Source organism: Myodes glareolus, chromosome 5 (assembly GCF_982192425.1).
Source record: "Myodes glareolus chromosome 5, mMyoGla1.1, whole genome shotgun sequence".
NCBI classification, from domain to species: domain Eukaryota; kingdom Metazoa; phylum Chordata; class Mammalia; order Rodentia; family Cricetidae; genus Myodes; species Myodes glareolus.
The window spans coordinates 27,020,834-27,039,736 of NC_142030.1; the positions used below are offsets into that span (position 1 = coordinate 27,020,834).

The following is an 18,903-nucleotide window of genomic DNA, read 5'->3' on the forward strand; positions in this document are numbered from 1 at the left end:
TGCTACAAACCTCTGTGCCCCTGTGCTAGAGGTCACCTGACTTCTCTGCCTCCAGACTCTTTTCCATGCTGTCTGGCTATCTTCTTACCTTCCTTTTCAAATCTACTCTCTTTCTTCAAAGGAACAATACTTTTGAAATAGGTAACTATCAAACTTCCTCAGTTTTTGTTTTGCCAAAACAATAATAAGTAATAATAATACTCTGTTTAATGTAGAGGTACCCTTGTCTCTCAGAAGTCTTTTATAATGTCACAATTGAAGACTGGATGTCACTGGCTTATAGGTGCCACTGGCTTATAGGTCAACTGGTCTACCGGGCTATGCTTGTTCATTTGGATTTAGCAGAATCTCTGTAACAAAGGACCATATTATAGCTAGCTTCTATTTCTTACAACTTGTTCCATCAAACAATTCACTAAGGATTTTGAAAAGAGAAGCCAACATCTTTAAAAAGAAGGACGAGGAGAAGAAGGGAGGGATATAAAAAAAGCCCTTCAACCATTCAGTTACACTAATGGCCCTCATTATTGTGGCACAATTACTTATAAATGAAAGGCAGAGGGAAAACCAAGTGTGTTTGGTAGGTGTACTCTCTGTTCTCTGCCTTGTTTTTATGCTCTGAAGTATGGCACCATCTTGACGTAGGGATGTAACCACTATGAATATTGATGGTGTGGCAGCCAAAGCTTTTTTTTTTTTGGTCTGGCCTACTAAATAAAGCAGAGAAGATGAAAGGGAAGGAATTGTCAAGTCAGTGTGCTGTTTTTAGATTATCTCGTTCTCTTAGAACTAGTAGTCTTGGAAGCATATTGACGATGTACATTTGGTGGTCAGGGCAGCTCTGTGCACAGCAGGTGGGTATTTTCAGAGACTGGGGCCTCTGATTAAAGTCACAGATTCTTGTCTTTGAGCTTTCAGAGGTCACGTTCCTTCCTGACTCTCTACACAGGGCCCAGTGCAGAGCCCGGCTCTGCCCCTCACTGTATTTACTATATTGTATGGGAGGTTGTGTGGTGTGTCTTCTGTGAGGACATCCACCTAGGACGTGGCAAGGAAAGGGTAGGGAAACTGGGGTGCCCACGGCAGCAGCCTGCAGGTCCACTTGTGGCCTGTGGTGGTGCACGTGCCACTCTATGGTGTCTTCAGGGCTGCGTAGCCCAGAGGAGCTGACTGTAGGAAGGAAGGAAGGGGAGGCATGGGAGGGATGACCGAAACGTTGAGGGAGGGGTACACAGGATGAGCCAGCTGAGAATTTAACCTGTTCAGAGGGCCGGAAGTTATGAATGGGTGTGAGTTAGGGCTTTGACATCATAAACTTACTGATTCTGACCAGCTCAAAAGAGAGTTTCTTAGACTGATACCAGTCTAAGATGATGCTCCAGGGATCCAAAGAGCACTGGGGGCAGGCTTAGAATTGGTAGGCGCCAGGACTGACTAGGTAGAGCAGTGAGTGGGGATGCTTGACGCCAAGCCTCATGACCTGAATTCATTCCCCTGAACCCACCTGATAGGAAGAGAGAATTGATGCCTGCTGACTTTTCGTTGGCCTTCACATATATATGTATACATGTGTGTACACACACACACACACACACACACACTCACACACACTCACACATGGGCAGGGGGAAGTTAAGAGCCAAGAATGGTCTAGGGTTAGAGAAGGCAAAGCTGATCAATTGGTGTTCATGTAACCAGTGAGGGGTCAACAGGTTGGGCACTGTCCTGACACACAGGCTGCTGTTGGAGAGTGCCCTGAGGGAAGGTATGGGTGGACAAACCATGAGAGAATTCTGTCCTGGGGCAGCCGAGACAGGATCCAGCTGTCTGGCAGCTGAGGCCTGCAGCCTGGGGGAAGCTGAGACACTGAAATGCACACAAGCACTGCAGCTTCTGCAGGCACATGTGTGTATAATGTGTGTATAGATATGTCACACTTTCAGGAAGGCAGGCCGGTAGGACTAATCCTGAAATGCACATTTAAAAGACGATTTCCAAAACAAGAAGTTTCTATGCAGAAGCATTTCTTTTAAAAGGCATAAATTAGCATTTATAAATACGCGTCTGCAATTGTGGTCAGGTGTAACAGCAGTGTCTGCCTTCCCCTGTATGAGCAGCGGGAAAGGAAGGGCGCAGGCAGGAGCTGTGGCTGAGACCTTCGGTTTCCACACAAATGGTGAAGTATTCTCCCGCTAACTCGTAATTTCAGAGGCTCTCTGTGTACATGCCTGAAACTCCCGTGTCCTCCACCAGACCAAAGTTTTCAAGAGTACGACCAGAGTTAGGATGTTTTTCTAATCCTGGCTCCTTCTGTGGTGACTGTCATGTGAAGGAAGAGCTCCCGGTTTCCTGAGCCAAATTTGTTGTAGCCTCCTGTATACTAATGAGTAAAGTTCATGGTTGCAGGGATTGGGCTTCGAAGGATGATGGCAGCAGAGAGCTATAGAGCCCACAGAGAAAAGTTCTCCTTGATTTGTTTGTTTGTTTGTTTTTGAGTAGGTTAAAACTAGAAAATGTTGCTTGGTTCTGTGTGGTACTGTCCATCTTGGTTTCTATTCAAATTGGGGCTATATAAAGAAAACATTTCTCGACAGAGGGCTGGCATTATTGAGACCTGATGATTGAGGCGCCCTTTTCTGCCTGTGAGGTCATGTGGGTTGGAATCACAGAGGTTCTAGCCATCAGGCAATAATACCACAGAGGTATGTGGTGATGAGATGGAAGCAGCCACGGGTACTGAGAAGTGTAATGATCTGTCTTGTCTCTTTAAGAGACAAGCCACCCCCACCCCTGTCACTGAGGCAGGCAGATCTTCCTTTCTGCTGGCTGCCTGAGTTTCTTCCTTTTCCCTCTCCCTCTTGAAGAGGCTGCTTCTGCCTCTCCCCACTTCTCCCATTCCCCCCTCTGTCCCTCCTCCCCTCTGCCCCTCTCTCTCTCTCTCTCTCTCTCTCTCTCTCTCTCTCTCTCTCTCCCTCCCTCCCTCTGCCTCTCTCTCCCTCTTTCTCTGCCTTTCTGCACATCTCTTCTCCCCCTCCACGGCTTGTCTCTTAAAGAGACAGGAAGGAGGCAAAGCTGTACCCCGGAGGCTGCTTGAGAGTCCATCAGTGGTTTCAGTCAGGAGGAGGAGGCATGCCAGTCACGAGGCAATGTCTTCTGTGTCTGAGCTCACTGCCTTTCACCCTATGGGTGAGAGCAGTAAAATCTAGACTAGAATAGGTACTTGTCCAAGGTTACCTTGCCTCACAGTGACAAATCTGACATGGATTTAAGGTGTCAAAGGAAACCTCACAAAGAAATAAGGCTTAATTTTTATTACATCTTTGTTTTTTCCAGAGGGAATTCTGTTCAAAGTTATTGTTGGGATGTTTGCTCATCCTTGTGCTTTTCTGGGCCTGATCTGGAACTCTCGCGGAAAACGTGCTGTGTTGTGCAAATGTGTGCAAATAGAAAACATGCCCGTTATAGCCTAGGCAGACTCACTGCACAGGCATCAGGGCAGGTGGCAGAATGCAATAATGCAGCCTGGAATGATAGGGTTTAACACATAACTGCTAGTGAGAAATTCAGCATTAAAATGAAAATGCTTTCCCAGCCCAGGTGCAGGGCAGTGGTTTCGGTTCTCATAATAAAATTATCAAGGGAAATGCTTTTGTCTCTTAGCGGCAGATTCTGATCATTGCTTCTCTCTTTCATTCCCCCTTTCACCCTTGGTGCATTTGCTTCTCTTTACAGGAAAAAGTAGAATATGCCTTCCTGATTATTTTTACAGTGGAGACATTTCTGAAGATTATAGCGTATGGATTGTTGCTGCACCCTAACGCTTACGTTAGGAATGGATGGAATTTACTGGATTTTGTTATAGTAATAGTAGGGTAAGTCCCTCTTGCTTTGGGGAAATGTCGGTGGGGACTGGGTGGTAAAGGGTATGCAGCCTTCTTGGGGAAAATGATTGTTCTTAGGCCAAGTGATGGTACCAGTCCTGTCCGGAGTTTCTTTGGTTGGGTGGTTGTTTTCCTGCTGACATGACTGCTCTCAAGGCCTGGGCAGAGTCAGGTGTGAAGCTCTCTCCTGACTGGTGGCATGGCTGAGGAAGTCTAATGCTAATGAGGGATGATTCACCTCCCAGGGCCTTGAATCTCCACAAATAGACCCTCCCTGCGGGTGGGTGGAGGCAAGTGAACACAGCTCCTGAAACTGCGCCCTGCTAGTTAAAAACGCGGGCATCATATGATAAAGCTTCCTGGCAGCGCGGTCCTTGGCTGTTTAATATCCCTTGAACTAAGCTATTATGCTTTTATGCTGACTTGTGGAAGAAACAACTCTGGCATGCCACTTTCCCATTTTAAATAACAAAACAAGTGTCTGAATGCTGTCACCTGGCTGCCATAAAATAGAAAATAGGCAATGCAGAGAACCAGGTGTTCTTTCAAACCCTGGTGCAAGAGGAGGACGCTGGAAGGTTTAGTTAAAGGAGAATGTTGGTGAGAAAAATAGAGGTCTGTGTTGTTCTGTTCCTTCCGCACCTGGAAATGTTGCCAGCAGAGGAGACACGAATCAGGTCTCTGCAGCAAGTCCCCACCAAGGAAGACAAGGCACAGCCCTGCTCTGGGGCTGTGTTCCCTTGCTGTTCTATGAGTTACTCCTAGAATTATGCTGGTGTCCACCAAGCATAAATAAATAAAGATGTATTTATTTTTACTTGATATGTATGAATCTCTCACCTGCATGTATGTCTGTGTACTACATACATGTCTAGTGCCCACGAGAGCTAGAAGAGGGCCTCGTGTCCCTCAAAGTGGAGTAACAGATGGTGTTGAGCCACTGTGTGGGCGCTGGGAATCAAACACAGGTCCTCCGCGAGAGCAAACTCTTAACTGCTGAGCCCTCTCGCTGTTACGAGAGAGCTTTTAAAATCATCCTTCTGCTTTCCTGTCAGGGACTTGACTCAGCTGTCTTTCGCAGTTGAACAAGCTGAATTATCTTTTGGATTACCTGTTTGCATCATGATTCCTCTGGTTTTTCATTGGAGATGACTGTTTCTGCCTCTTTGGAGAGCAGCTTACGTTTGGAGATGTCCTTTTACACCAGGAAGTAAAGACGGGACCCAGAGCGGTAGCTCAATGGATGCTTAAACTTATCACCAAGAAAGTTAGCTTTTGCAAAACCTCCCATCGTACATTGGCATCTAAGCTGCATTGCAGAGATAATATAATATAATAAGATGAGCAGGTGGCAGGTAGGCACGAAAACACCTCCTTTTACTTGGTACACCTGTCAGGGAGTCATAAGAGAGCCTGGGAGGTCTCTTGGTTCAGTAAGAATCGTGTGCCTTTCCGGCCACTGAACTGCTATTCAACTAGAAAATGGAGATGCTAAGCTTCATTTCTTGTGTCCCCATCCTACGATCACCTTGGCTTTTTATTTATTATTTATTTTCCTGGTGGAACAATTTCCCACAACAGCACACCACAGGAACAGGGAACCAAGTTTAGGATATAAAGCTTCAGGAGTCCCGAGAAACATAAAGTGGGGAGGGAGACAACTAATCAGAGAGCACTGGAGAGAGTTCTGTGCCTGCGCCCTGGGGTCTTCTGAAGCTTGGGCTGCATTCCATGAAGTCAAGCAAAGAAGGTGGTTAGGGAAAAGAGAAAGACAGGGAGCAATAGCCACAGCTTGTCTAAGGTTGAAAGATGCTTTTCATCCAAATACCCAGAATAAATTACTGCACTGAACACCCTGACTTGTCTGCAGACAGCCCAGAAGAACCATTAGTAGTGGAGTTAACCTAGATCTAGGGTCGAGTTTAGCAAACTGTGGTCATGGGATCAAATCTTCCTCCATCCAGCCCGCTTTTATAAATAAAGTTTTATTGTAACATAGTCAGCTCATTTGTTGACGTCATTGAGTTGAGGTCTATAAAGCCTTAAAATATTTACTGTCTAGTCCATTACAGAAAAACTCTGTTACCCCTGCTCTAGAATAAAGGCTCCTTGAAGCTTGGATGGCAGTGTTTGAGAAGGAGCCTGAAGGGGAGAGAACTGATAAGCATGTAACTTAACTACCTGAAAAACAAAACAAGACTGTTCAAAGGACAAATAAAATTTAAATACTTAGATGATCATTCTGAGTATCTCACCTGCAGTCAGGTAATACTAGATATATCTTCATTTAGTGTGACCACTAACAGGAGGAGAGCCTCTGACTAAAAACAGACCCGGAAAGTACAGACGTGATGGCAAGGGACTTTATAAGGGTGTAAAAACAGCAACTATGATTGTGTTTATGGACTTAAGGTAATACATGACTACAGTGGAGAAAGATGAACAGTAAAAGAAAAAAAAAGTGGAACTTCATGTTGTGAAAAGTATGGCTGAAATGAGAAGTTCCCAAGATTGGCTCGCGAGTGTATTAGGCAATATCAGAGACAAAAAAAAAAAAAAAAAATCGGGAAACTTAAAGCTAAAACACTAACAATAATAATTAAGGAAAAATGGATAATACCTTACTAACTTGTGAATTAGCACACATCCTAACATGTTGTGTTTGGAGTCTCAGAAGAGAAGGCCTGGAGACAGGGCTCAACAGTTCAGAGCCTTTGCTGCTCTTGCAGAGGACCTGGGTTTGGTTCCCAGAGCCCACGTGCCAGCTCTGTAAGCCCAGATCTAGGGGATCCAATGCCCTCTTCTGGTGTCTGTGGAAACCTACATGCATATAGTATACATAAAATTCATATAGGTACACACACATAATAAATACATCAGTAAATCATTTTTAAAAGGGAGAGAGAAAAAAGAAAATCCTTGAGGTAGTAATTCTAACTGTTCCAAGTATCATGGAAAATGAACTCAAATGTTAAATATACTCGACAAAACTTGATTAAAAACCCACAGAGGAGAGCACATCATAACAACAGTCAAAATGATAAGCAGTAAAAGGTAAAGGGTATCTGAAAACAGAAGAAAAGGCATCTCAAGTCCAAGCCGGAAGACAGTAGATTCATCCTTGGAGTTCTGGGGAAATGTCAACTTAGGGTTCTCATCCAGTAAAGTTCCACCAGAACCCAAGTCAAAATAGAAACCTTTTAAGACAAACCAAAGCTGAGACTTCATGACTGACAGACTTACACCTCCAAAAATGCTAAAAGACAGCTTTTCAGGCTGGAAAAAAAATGACTTCAAGTACAAATGAAGATCCACACGAAAAAATGAGGAGTTTCAGATAGCACAAATGTAAAGACACTCATTCTCATTTTAAAACCTCTTTAAAGGTGGCTGTCTAAACAGATCCAGTAACAGCATACTGTGCTACTTATACCTTTGGTAGCATCTGACAGTAAATCTGACAGTAGCGGGGGCAGAAAGATCATTGTGGGCTGTTGTCAAGTGTGTAGACAGTACCTAGAATGAGAAGATGCTATGGTTTTTGGTGGTGGTGGTTTTTTTTTTGTCTGTGTTTCTTTTTTGTTTTTGTTTTTTGTTTCTTTGTAACTCCAGGTTTTTTATTTAACAATAACAACAGCAAAAGATTCAAACCATTATTAACCTGGCACAAATTCGTAACATTGTATTTTCTGATGTGAACTGTCAAAGAAATAGCTACCACTGGTTATTATTCAATCACAATAAAACTCCAAGAAAGCACAACAAAAACTCCATGAAATGTATGGTTTATTGGCATCTCTTCAGTTATGTTAGTTAAAAAGGCATTTAAGTATTTGCTGAGTGGCAGACATGATGTCATGTGCCTGAAGCCCCAGCTGCTACTTAGGAGGCTGAGGCAAGAGAATCACCTGAGCCCAGAAGTTCCAGTCCAATCTGGGCAATATAACAAGATTTTCTCTCAGAAAGAGTAAAACAGGGGCTGCAGAGATGGTACAAGAGCTCCATATATATTGTGTGTATTTATATACATACACACATACATATTGTGTACACACACACAAAATATATCTATATTTACATCTATATCTATATAGATATAATTTAAAAAGTGAAACAGGAAGCTGGAGAGATGACTCAGCATTCAGGAATATTTGATGCTGAGAAGATGCTGTTTAAAGACAGATCATAAGCAATTCAAGTGTAGATAGTAAACCTTGGAGCCTAAATTGGCAAAGTGCCAACCCTCTACCCCAGGATCTAGAGACAGACATTTCTACTCTAAGTCTGCTTCTCCACATGAGTTAGGTGTCTTGCTACCTACTTTTGGCAAATAAGGTTTTATTGTAATTCAACTATGCTGTATGTGCGGCTGTTTGGTCTACTTGACTCATTACCTCAGAGATGCTGCAGTCTGCAGATCTTCTGTTGATGGAGGAGGGTTATCTGTCTATTGTGTTATTTTCATTGGTCAATAAAGAGACTGCCTTGGCCCCTTGATAGGACAGAAAATTAGGTAGGCGGAGTAAACAGAACAGAATGCTGGGAAGAGGGCTATGAGGCAGACGCCATGGAGCCAGCCACCAGGTCAGACATGCTGAATCTTTTCCGGTAAGCCACCACAGATAATATATAATCTACTACACAGATTATTAGAAATGGGTTAATCAAGATGTGAGAGTTAGCCAGCAACTAACTCTCTAGAGATAATGGGCCAGGCAGTGTTTAAATGAATACAATTTTTGTGTTGTTATTTCTGGGGCTAAGCTAGCTGTGCAGGAACCGGGAGGGATGAAAAGCAGGCCTGCCCGCATTCTGTTGACACTTTCCCTAGATGAGCCACGGGAAACACAGAGCTTGAATTATTACTAGTAAAGCAACAGGGAAGACTCAATGCAGTAGAAGGAAACCCAACAGCAAAAAAATTCAATTCAGAAAAAAAGTAGAGAAGAAAGAAAAAACAGAAAGCAAATATGGAAGGTTTAACACAGCAGTGACCCAGTTAACACCATGTGTCTATCAGATTGCCATATATAAAAACAAGACAACTTTCTAATGTATATCTTTGACCTTCTTCAATGCAAAGACAAATAATTTGTAAACAAAAGGACAGGAAAGGCATCAAGAGGGTCTATATCAATATCTAATAAAGTAGACTTTAGAAAAGGGTTATTGGGCACACAAAGAGAGATTTCATAATAATGAAAGGTACTTATGAAGATATAAGAATCCTCATTGCTCAAATGTCTGGTCACAGAGCTTTAACATGCCTGAAACAGAATAGAAGCTGTGAGAGCTGAAGGAGCAGCAGAAGGGTGTAGGTCCCATTGTGTACCCCTGCCACACCCCCGTGTCTGCGCTCTGTGTGCTAGAACCCAGTTCACAAGCTTCGGGCAAGGGGCTGGAGGTTGAGAATACACACGCAGAGACAGATCGACACACGGACCTCCAAACACTGGTTCAGAAAGCCCCCTTTTTATTAACACCATGTAGGCTTGAATACACTGCAGTCAATGACCAACAGGTGATAATCCCATCCTCTGATCCTCTAAACTAGGCACAGTTTCTAGTGACTTTAATTAGAAGGTTCTAGGAGGGAAGAGCAGCTGAAAGCCAGAACTCATTAGTCCCAACATCCAGCTGAAGGCCAGGACTCATTAATCCCAACATACCCCAGTTCTCTGTACTGGAGTGTGGCGAGGACCTGTAGACAGGGAGACATGAACATTACCACTAACCACCTTGACCCTTTCAAGGAACTCTCCTCCAATGAAAGTAGAACACATACTCTTTTCACATGCATATGACATCTTCCCCAAGAGAAGGACCACAAAATAAATCTCAGCAAATTTAAGACTTAAAAAAAAATCATAGAGAACTAAGCTTTCTGAGTGAATATAGCAATGTTTCTGGATTAAAAAGTCACTATAAAAAGCATAGGAACTTCTGAATACTAGCCATGGGCGATTAGAAAACAAAAGTATTAGATGTTCCTATTTACAGTGGCACTAAAATGAACTATTTAGGTATGGATAGCTCACTAACATGGCAAAGTCTTTGTGGAAGGAGCCAAAGATAAGCTGAAGAAATTGGGTGCGGTGCCACGCTCACATATTGGAGGAGTTGGTGATCTTAGGGTTTCCGTTGCTTTCTGAATCAAGGTATGGAATGAATACTAACCTAAGTACTAGCAGGCTTTGGGGAAATTGGCAAGATTTTTGTAGCATCTGTGTGGAAATTAGACAGACTCTAAACTGGCCAAAGAAATCTTTAAAGGAAAAGATGGAGGCTGATCTTACAGTTTGCTCTAATGTTACTGGAGTCAGGATGGTGCAATATTGATGTTAGGAATTGACAGGAAGATCAATGGAATCAAAGGGGGGCATCTGGAAATAGACTTGTGAAGCCATCAATTGATTTTAGAAAAAGATGCCATAATAAAGCAGTGACATGACAAGTCTGTTTTTAGTAAATAGTGCTGGGACAACTCGTCAACGTGGAAGACCAGTCTTGCCTCTGACCATGTCTGAATGCTGCTTCACATGGACCAGAGACAGATATATTTAAAGCTATAAAATTCCAAGGAGAAAATTCTGCAGAAAACTTTTGTGATTCCCAGGCAGGCAAAGATTTCTAAGACAAAAATAAAATACAATGAAATAAAAAAAATTTAAAAAATTCTAAGGCATAGGTGCTGATAGTGAACTCCTTAAATCTCCGCACAAGGGGAGAAGGCTGAGGAATTCAATCAAGGTCTTCCTCAGCTGTGTAGTGAGTCTGAGGCCAGCCTGGGACACATGAGATCCTGTCTCAAAAGACAAACAGGCCAAAAGCAGCACCCATTGAAGAGACAGTGAAAAGATTCAACTTTACCAAAGTTTAAAACTTTTTTTCGAAAGCCAGTGTGAAGAAAATGAAAAAAAAAAAAACAGTTCATGGAGGGCAAAAAATGTATATAATGTATGCTCATAGAGGGTTAAGAATGTATATAATATATACTCACAGAGGGTTAAAATGTATATAATACATTTGCAGAGGGCAAATGTATATAATGTATGCTCACAGGGGGTAAAATGTACATAATGTATACTCACAGAGGGTAAATGTATATAATGTGTACTCGCAGAGGGTAAAAATATATATGATGTCTATTCACAGAGGGTAAAAAAGTGTATATCCAAGACTTGATCAGATGTATACATTTAGCATGTATAAAGGAGTATTCAAGAAGATAACACACTACATAATAGACAAAATATCTGAATGGATCTTCATTAAAAAATATGTGATTAGCCAAGTAGCCCTTGCATATTGTTAGTAATTAAAGAAATGCTAATTAAAGCCACAGTAACGGCACTGTGCTCCTATTGGGACAACTGGGTGTAAAGAGACCAAATGGTAGCCAACACGTGGGCTAATTGAAACTCTTGTATACCACTTCTAAAAATGTAAACAGTAAAACCAGTTAGAAAGTTTCCCCCCACTTCCTTCCAGCATTATAAACATTTACCACGTGACCCTATTACTAGCTTTCTGGTATTTATCCAAGGAAATAAAAAAAATGTGGCCATAGGAAGACTTTCTTCAAAATAGAGGAAAACTGAAAATAGCTTAACACCACAGAACAGGTAAATTGATAAAATCATCATGGTGTGTTTACTTAATTGAATATTTTATTTAACAGTAAAAGAAACTTATAAATGTAACAGCTTGGGTGAATCTCAAAAAATATGATAAGCAAAAAAGCATGCCATGTGGTTCCTTCATATTGTCTAAAAATGGGACCACCTCTGTAGGTGAGTGGCCCTTCAGTGGGAGCCATGCTTAGGGAGGGGCGGGGCTTGAGAGGCTGGAGCCCTCTGTCTTGTCTCTTACGTCTCCTTACACGGTTGTCATAACTCAGCTAATTTAATCCTTAAACAGGTGCATTCCTCATGTAAACTAAGCTGTGGTGACGTTGATTGTAACAATAAAGTAGCTTAAGGTACAGCTAGACTCAATGGTATTTCGTTAGTATAAAAAAACTCACGGATTGTTTTTCTGTAAAATAGTAATCCAGTTCCTACCACAATGAAAAAAAAAAACCACAAAGTAAAATTCTCAATAAATTATGATTGGTTGTGACAAGAGCAGAAGAAAAATTATAGAAAAGAAAAGGAGGGGAGCAATGATGATATCTTTGAATCAAATTTCCCGTATTGCTGCTTCCTCCTCCTTTTGTTCAGGTGCTGACGTACATGGCTCTTCGTTGCTGCTATTGATAGGAGTGGAGAGAAACGGACTGTAGACTCTGAGATCAGGGAGGGCAGAGCTCTGAGATTCTGAAGTTTTCTCATTTAACTGAGAGGGAAACTGAGCCCTGGAGAAGAGCACTTCATAGCTCATGCCAGCTACAAGTGACAGCGGGCTTCTCTCCGGCTCGGCCTCTTCTGTAGTAGCAGAGACACTAGTCACCTGTTTTCATGAACACTGTTAAAAAATGGAGTGTAATGAGGTTCATATCGCAAAGCTCCAGTGCATGGGAGCACTCCTCAGTCACCCCGTTCTGGGGAGCACTCCTCAGTCACCCTGTGTGGGGAGAACTCTTTAGCCACCCTGTGCTGGGAATCAATCCTCAGTCACCCCATTCTGGGGAACACTCCTCAGCCACCCCGTGCTGGCAATCAGTTCTCAGTCATCCCGTGCTGGGGAGCAGTCCTCAGCCACCCGTGCAGGGAGCACATCTCAGTCACCCCGTGCTGGGGAGCAGTCCTCAGCCACCCGTGCAGGGAGCACGTCTCAGTCACCCCGTGCTGGGGAGCACTCCTCAAGCACTACCTGCAGAAGTTGTTTTTCTAACCCGTAGGGTTGAACACATTTACTGGGTTTGAAGTTTGCCCTTCTTCCCTTTACTTGTTTTCTCTGAAGCTGTGAACTTGGTTTTTGGAAGAAAGATTCTTTTTGGCATTGGCCTTGCTGTAGGAGTTTACAGTCATTTTTAAAAGCCAGCATACTAAGAATCCTGTCCTGCCTTGATCAGTTTCCCCAATTCAACTCAAGCTGGCGCCCCATCAGCCTGGCTGTTTTCTCTCCTGGGCCCTTGCTAATCTCTGTCCTGGAGTGACAGAGCTGTGCCCAATCAGGCCAGCAATCAGACCACCCTGTGTTTTATGAGCCTAGTGTCTGGGTGACCCAGAGGACTGTCAAGGAGGGGGCAGGATTTCTGTTTTGGCTGCTAATTAAACTTTAAAAACCTTTTCTTTGTTGCTGGGCCAATCATTCCCACAATCTGATTGGCAAGAGGTAATGCTGTTTGCAATGGGCAAATTTATATTTACTCTAAAAAAAATGAGCAGCCGTTCCAAAGAAAAAAATATTTATTTAAAAAAGCAAAAGTAACTGTCAAACGAGATTGTCCAAAAATAGTGATATCCAGAAAACCTTCTGAAAGTCGGGAAAAAAAAACTTATCATTGCTGCCAGATGTAACATTACTCATGTTCCAGAAGAGAAAATGGTGGTATTGATGCCTTCCCTTAGATACCTCTTTTAGCCTTTACACACCGCAGCTCCTTGGCATCTATCTGTGGTCCTTATTGTTTTGACAAATACCCCAGGGAGGCTGCAGGTGGCGCATGTCAGTGTGTGCAGGGAGTGCTGTGACACATTAAGACGTGGGACTTTGAAGTTATCCGTCTATTTACTCCTCCGGACATTTCTTGGGTGCTTTGTGTGTGTCAGGAACTGTTTTAGGAACCAAGCCTGAAACAGGCAAAATGGACAGATGACTCACTGCCCTCATGGAACCTACATCTTATCCTCTTCGGCCCCAGTGTCTGGATTCAAATGTTACCCTGCCACTGGTGGCCCGACCATAGGCAGATGAACCTTTCCTGTCAACGTGTATGTAAAGGGGTCTTGATAACGTTGCAGGAGAAGGCTTTTGTGAGGGCGAGCATGGTGGCAGATGTGAAGTGCTTAGCATACAATTCGGGCTCTCAAGCCATGACTACCATTGTGAGAATGCCCTTTGTTCTTACTGAGTCCCCGCTCCTGGTTGCTTTGGTGGCATCCATCAGAGGTCCTTCAGGTAAGCAGAGCAGGCTGAGGTCCCATGGCTAGGTTCTCACCTTTGTTTAGCTGCCTCTTATTTAGTTAGCTGTCACCCAGAATTAGTCCTTGTTAAATAATGACTAATATCATCCTGTTTTACCTACCTGGATGACAGGCTAACACATGTTTCTCTCTTCCTCTTTCAGATTGTTTAGTGTCATTTTGGAACAATTAACCAAAGAAACAGAAGGCGGGAACCACTCTAGTGGCAAATCAGGAGGCTTTGATGTCAAAGCCCTCCGTGCCTTCCGAGTGTTAAGACCACTTCGACTTGTATCAGGAGTACCCAGTAAGCACATTTCGCTTCCTACCCCCCAGGAGTACTGCGTCTTCCCTGTTGGGTGGGTCTCAAGATCAGGAGAGAGAGTGTGCTCTGAGGTGGGGGCTCAGCAGCAGTGGCCCTTCCTTGATGCTGGAGGACTTGCACACCATCACAGTGGCTCTCTGGGACATTTCTGAAAGAGGGACAGGTGGTGTTTATTGCCACTTTTCAGAGTCTTTTCACGAAGAGAAGCTGGGTGGCAGTGGGCTTCTGACCTCTGGTGTCCTGTCTAGTTCTGCACTCTGATAGTATCCCGGGCATCTGACCTCTGGTGTCCTGTCTAGTTCTGCACTCTGATAGTATCCCGGGCATCTGACCTCTGGTGTCCTGTCTAGTTCTGTACTCTGACAGTATCCTGGGCTTTTCTTCCTTACTCCCAAGCCTGTCACCTAGAAGTATCAGTATTGAAGTTGGGGGGCTCCGAGTAGAAGCAACAGGCGGGACTGGATCCTGGAACTCCAGTTGGCCCCACTAGCAATGACACCTGTCCCTCTCCGAGAAGAGAGATGAGCGTTGCAGTCTCCATACCTGGGTAGAAAGCACAGCACTACCCTGCATGATGGTGGCATAAGAACCCCACCAGGCCATGAAGAGAGACCCTAGCAGGAGTGTGAGGCAGACTGGTGCCTTCCGGTAGACCCTACCTCATCAGTCAGTGCCTGGCCCCGCTTGCCTTCTGACTCTGTTGAGGCTAACCTGGGCTGCAGAGGGAAGCTCCGTCCTTAAGAAGCCTGCTTAGCCTTTGCTTCATTAGCTTCCCGCTTGGTAAGAGTGCATTTTCTGGGGCCTCGAGAGTGTCGACACCCTCATACCTGTCCTGGCATCGGTGCTTCTGAGGAGGCGGACCACTCAGCGGGAACCAAGGATATAGCACTGCTGAATACAGCTGCCTTCCACAGCTCATACCCCCATCGGAACACTGGCTCTCCTCCTCCCAGCCTGTCTTCAGGAAGTTTTATTAAACCTTAGGCACTCGGAATGTACCAAACACCTCTGGAAAAAAAAAATGCTACATTTCCAAATTTAACATTTAAAATGTAGGAAGTGGTGTTTTAAGTGTACTTATTTTTCCAGATGGTTCATTTATTTTCATTGAAAAAGATCAGTGCAAGTCAAAAACCACAGAACTGCCTGGAAGCAATTGAGAGAAACAGAAATACCTTGGCAGCGGCTGGCACCGTTAAGTGTAACGTGATGAAGTGAAGGGCTCAGTGAACAAATATACTCTTTCTGATTTAGTTGTCACAGCTTAATCTAATTTCAAAGTAACCATGACAGCCCTTTTCCCCTAAAGAGCAAATGACAGGACAGCCTGGCTGTGGCGTGTGCTGCGTGCAGACACGGAACTGTGGCTCGTGTGTACACGAGCGGCCCCTGCCAGTGAAAACTCTCGGAACTGGCCTGGCTTGGCCTTGGCTCCTTGGCTAAGGAGGTTTCTGCAGAAGGGTTAGTGTTCCACAAGCACTACAAAACAGTTTCTGCTCTTCCTTCCTGCAAGACACAAGACCATGTGAAGTTTGTGGTGGTCTGTGTCTTGCTCTTCCATGGGTCACTAGAGAGAATCGAGGCCCAACCTTCAGCCCATGTTTTAGCTGACTGTGTCAGGGAACATTTTCCTCAGATCCAATTGGATTTGGGGAGAGGAATTGGGACTTGCAGACCATTATTATTTCAGTTATTTTCAGCTCTGGACTTGGTAATTTCTTCTCCAGCTCCTGAAATCATTGAAGATGACCAGGAATGTTTAGCTGTCCTTTCAAAGCAAGCATTGCCTTTGCACTCCTGAAGACTGCGGCTGTTGCACAGAATTTAATTTTTGTGTGTACACAAGTAGATAATCATTAAGGGAAAGATAACTGTCTTCCATAGGGGCATAGTTGAGTCATGTGGAATTATTTTTTAAAGTTTATTACATTTTTTGTGTATACACACACACACACACACACACTCATGCATGTGTGCCATGACACACATTATGAAGGTTGGAAGAGACCTTGTAGGATATTTCTTTCCTTTACTCTGATTCAGATTATCAGGGTTGGCAGCAAACTCTTTTACTTGTGGAGCCATCTCACTAGCACATTTAAAAAAATTATTTAAAATTATATTTGCGTGTGTGTGTGTGTGTGTGTGAGAGAGAGAGAGAGAGAGAGAGAGTCTGTGGACTTTTACTCACCTACATTCTATTATCTGGAAAATGTTTATCAGAATCTAAAAGCATGAGGTGTGTGGTGCACACACTAACCCCAACACTTGAGAGGCAGAGGAAGAACAAGGTGTGTGATGCACACACTTAACCCCAACGCTCGGGAGGCAGAGGAAGGATGAGGGATATCTCAGGCTTCTCCCCCTGAAGATCTAACCCCGTTTATTCTTTTAAAAAATCTCTTAATCCCCCTGCTCAATCAGGTGGATACCTCATTCATATTCTCTTTCCGAGAATGCCGGGCTAGGGACAGCACCTACAATTAAGTCATCAGCTTCTCAACAAACACCTCTCCCCAGGCGATCTACATTTATAACAAAAAAGAAGGATTAACACATCCTGGCTGTTGTTGAGGATAATGACAAGCTGTCTACAGGTCTACATGACCACCTCAGATAGGCCTATGGCTTCAGAGCCTGGCTGCCACACCAATATAAAAATATGGGCCTGCACAGAGGAAGGACAAGGTGTGTGGTGCACACACTAACCCCAACACTCCGGAGGCAGAGGAAGAACAAGGCATGTGGTGCACACACTAACCCCAACACTCGGGTGGCAGAGGAAGAACGAGGTGTGTGGTGCACACACTAACCCCAACACTCAGGTGGCAGAGGAAGGCAGATCGCAGTGAGTTTGAGGCCACCCTGGTCTACAGAGTGAGTTCCAGGACAGCCAAGGCATTATAGTGAGGCCCTACCCTAAACAAAAGAAAAAACAAAACTAGAATCCAACACCATAAAGATGGGAAAGCACACTGGAGACCCTCTGACCAGTTCTTGCCTCCTTTTGGAGAAACTCAGTGAAACCAATTAGGAGGTAGTGACTTTTGAACTCTCACAGCCAGTGAGAAGCCATGAGGGGACTGTCCTGGGTTCCTTGCTCTGGCATGGCAGCCTTCCCAGGCCTTCACACTGAGCATGTTGATTGTGTCCCAGGGAGCTGGATGTAATGAAAGCACCTGTGCTCAGTCTGTGATACAACTTGATATTAGCCCCTAAGTTTGGCCAATCTGAAACGCAGTAGTTATACTGAACATAACTACATTCCTGAAACAATGGCTCACTGCAGTAGGGTTTAAGAGATAACTAACTCTTAGGTGCTTTAGAATGGCCTTATCCATTTCTCAAAACAGAAAAGTAGAAAAGAAAATATCAGAATAGCAGCCAAGTCCATGTATATGGGAGCCAATGCTCCCCCATTCCATTTATTGCCTGCAATAGACAAAAAAAAATTTAAGAATCATCTCGTTAGTCTTATTTTCAAATGAACCCATTTGAACATTTAAGGATGGGCCTAGGATTTTAGCAGCAAAGAAGGTTTTGGGGGGAGATGGTCTTGCTGGTCTTGAAGACACTTTGTGAGCCTCCTCTCCTGCCCGCCCCCCACTTCTTTTCATGTGCACTTACCAGGGGAGACAGGTGACTGTAATGACTAGGGTTGCTTCTCTCTTTCTTGGCTTATTGCAACTGCTGCTTTGTTTTAACTCTAAGGAGCTCCGCTTCTTCTGTTCTTTCTGCCTTTGAATAAACGTTGAAAGAATAAGAAGGGGAAGAAAAGAAAAGGAACAAGTCACCCATATAGAAGCTGATGCTTGGGCAGTGGGAAGAGTGCAAGATACTGAACACTGAGCCAGGAAGCCTCGTTCTAGTGCAGGCTCTGGGTCCTCCTTCCCTTCCCTCTGTCTGTTCCCTGTCATGTCTTCCCTGGCATCTGTCCCTGCTCTGCGGCTCTACTGAGGCTCTCATCTCTCAAGCCCACCTTCTAGCTGCAGGACACCTGCACCCTAATGATATATAGAATTTTGAACCCCGACCTTCCCAAACCCACTCTCGGCCTCCTACTGTCCCTGCTTACACCCTCCATCCTAGAGGGACTGCCTTGAAAACACTTGAAGGGATTTCTTCTTTTGTGGGGTGCTGGAGGACAGCTGTAATTTGCCCTCAAGACTGCAGGAGATCACAGGAGCACCCCTGAGGCTCCCTCTCTTCATTCTAGCTGTAGCTGGAATCAGACCCCCTGCTTCCCTGTGTTCCCACCTCTCTCGAGCCATTTCTCTGCCTTCTGAGCTTACTGCTGTCCATTTGCTCTCTCCAAAGCAACTTTTGTCAGTGGACTCAGGTCTGATGCCAAACCCAAATTTAAAACCCAGAACCACATTCTGTGACCACTTTGCTGATGGCCTTTATGGCTAGCTGTGATGACAAACCCACCCCAGCTCACACTGCACACTGCTTACTTCTGTGTTGGGTTTTCTGCAAGGCCTACCTGTGACGATCTGTCTTCAGGCTCAGATCAGTGGGAACCTTCTTCCGATCCTCTGCCCTCACCCTGCTCAGAGGCAGTACTATTATTCCTCTTTAATTTTCTGTTTTCTGTTTGTCATACAGTGTTTGCATACTACCTGAG

At 44.1% G+C, this 18,903-nt stretch overlaps 1 protein-coding gene across 17 annotated transcripts in view; it reads left to right on the forward strand.

Moving 5' to 3' along the window:
• Positions 1–18,903, forward strand: part of Cacna1d (calcium voltage-gated channel subunit alpha1 D) — a 313,753-nt gene that overhangs the window by 157,222 nt on the left and 137,628 nt on the right. For all 17 annotated transcript variants that reach the window (XM_085687762.2, XM_087906190.1, XM_085687761.2 and 14 more), the window contains exons 4-5: positions 3,733–3,872; positions 14,116–14,258. In XM_085687762.2, coding sequence (XP_085543888.1) covers positions 3,733–3,872; positions 14,116–14,258 — 283 coding nt within the window. The remainder of the gene's footprint in view (positions 1–3,732; positions 3,873–14,115; positions 14,259–18,903) is intronic.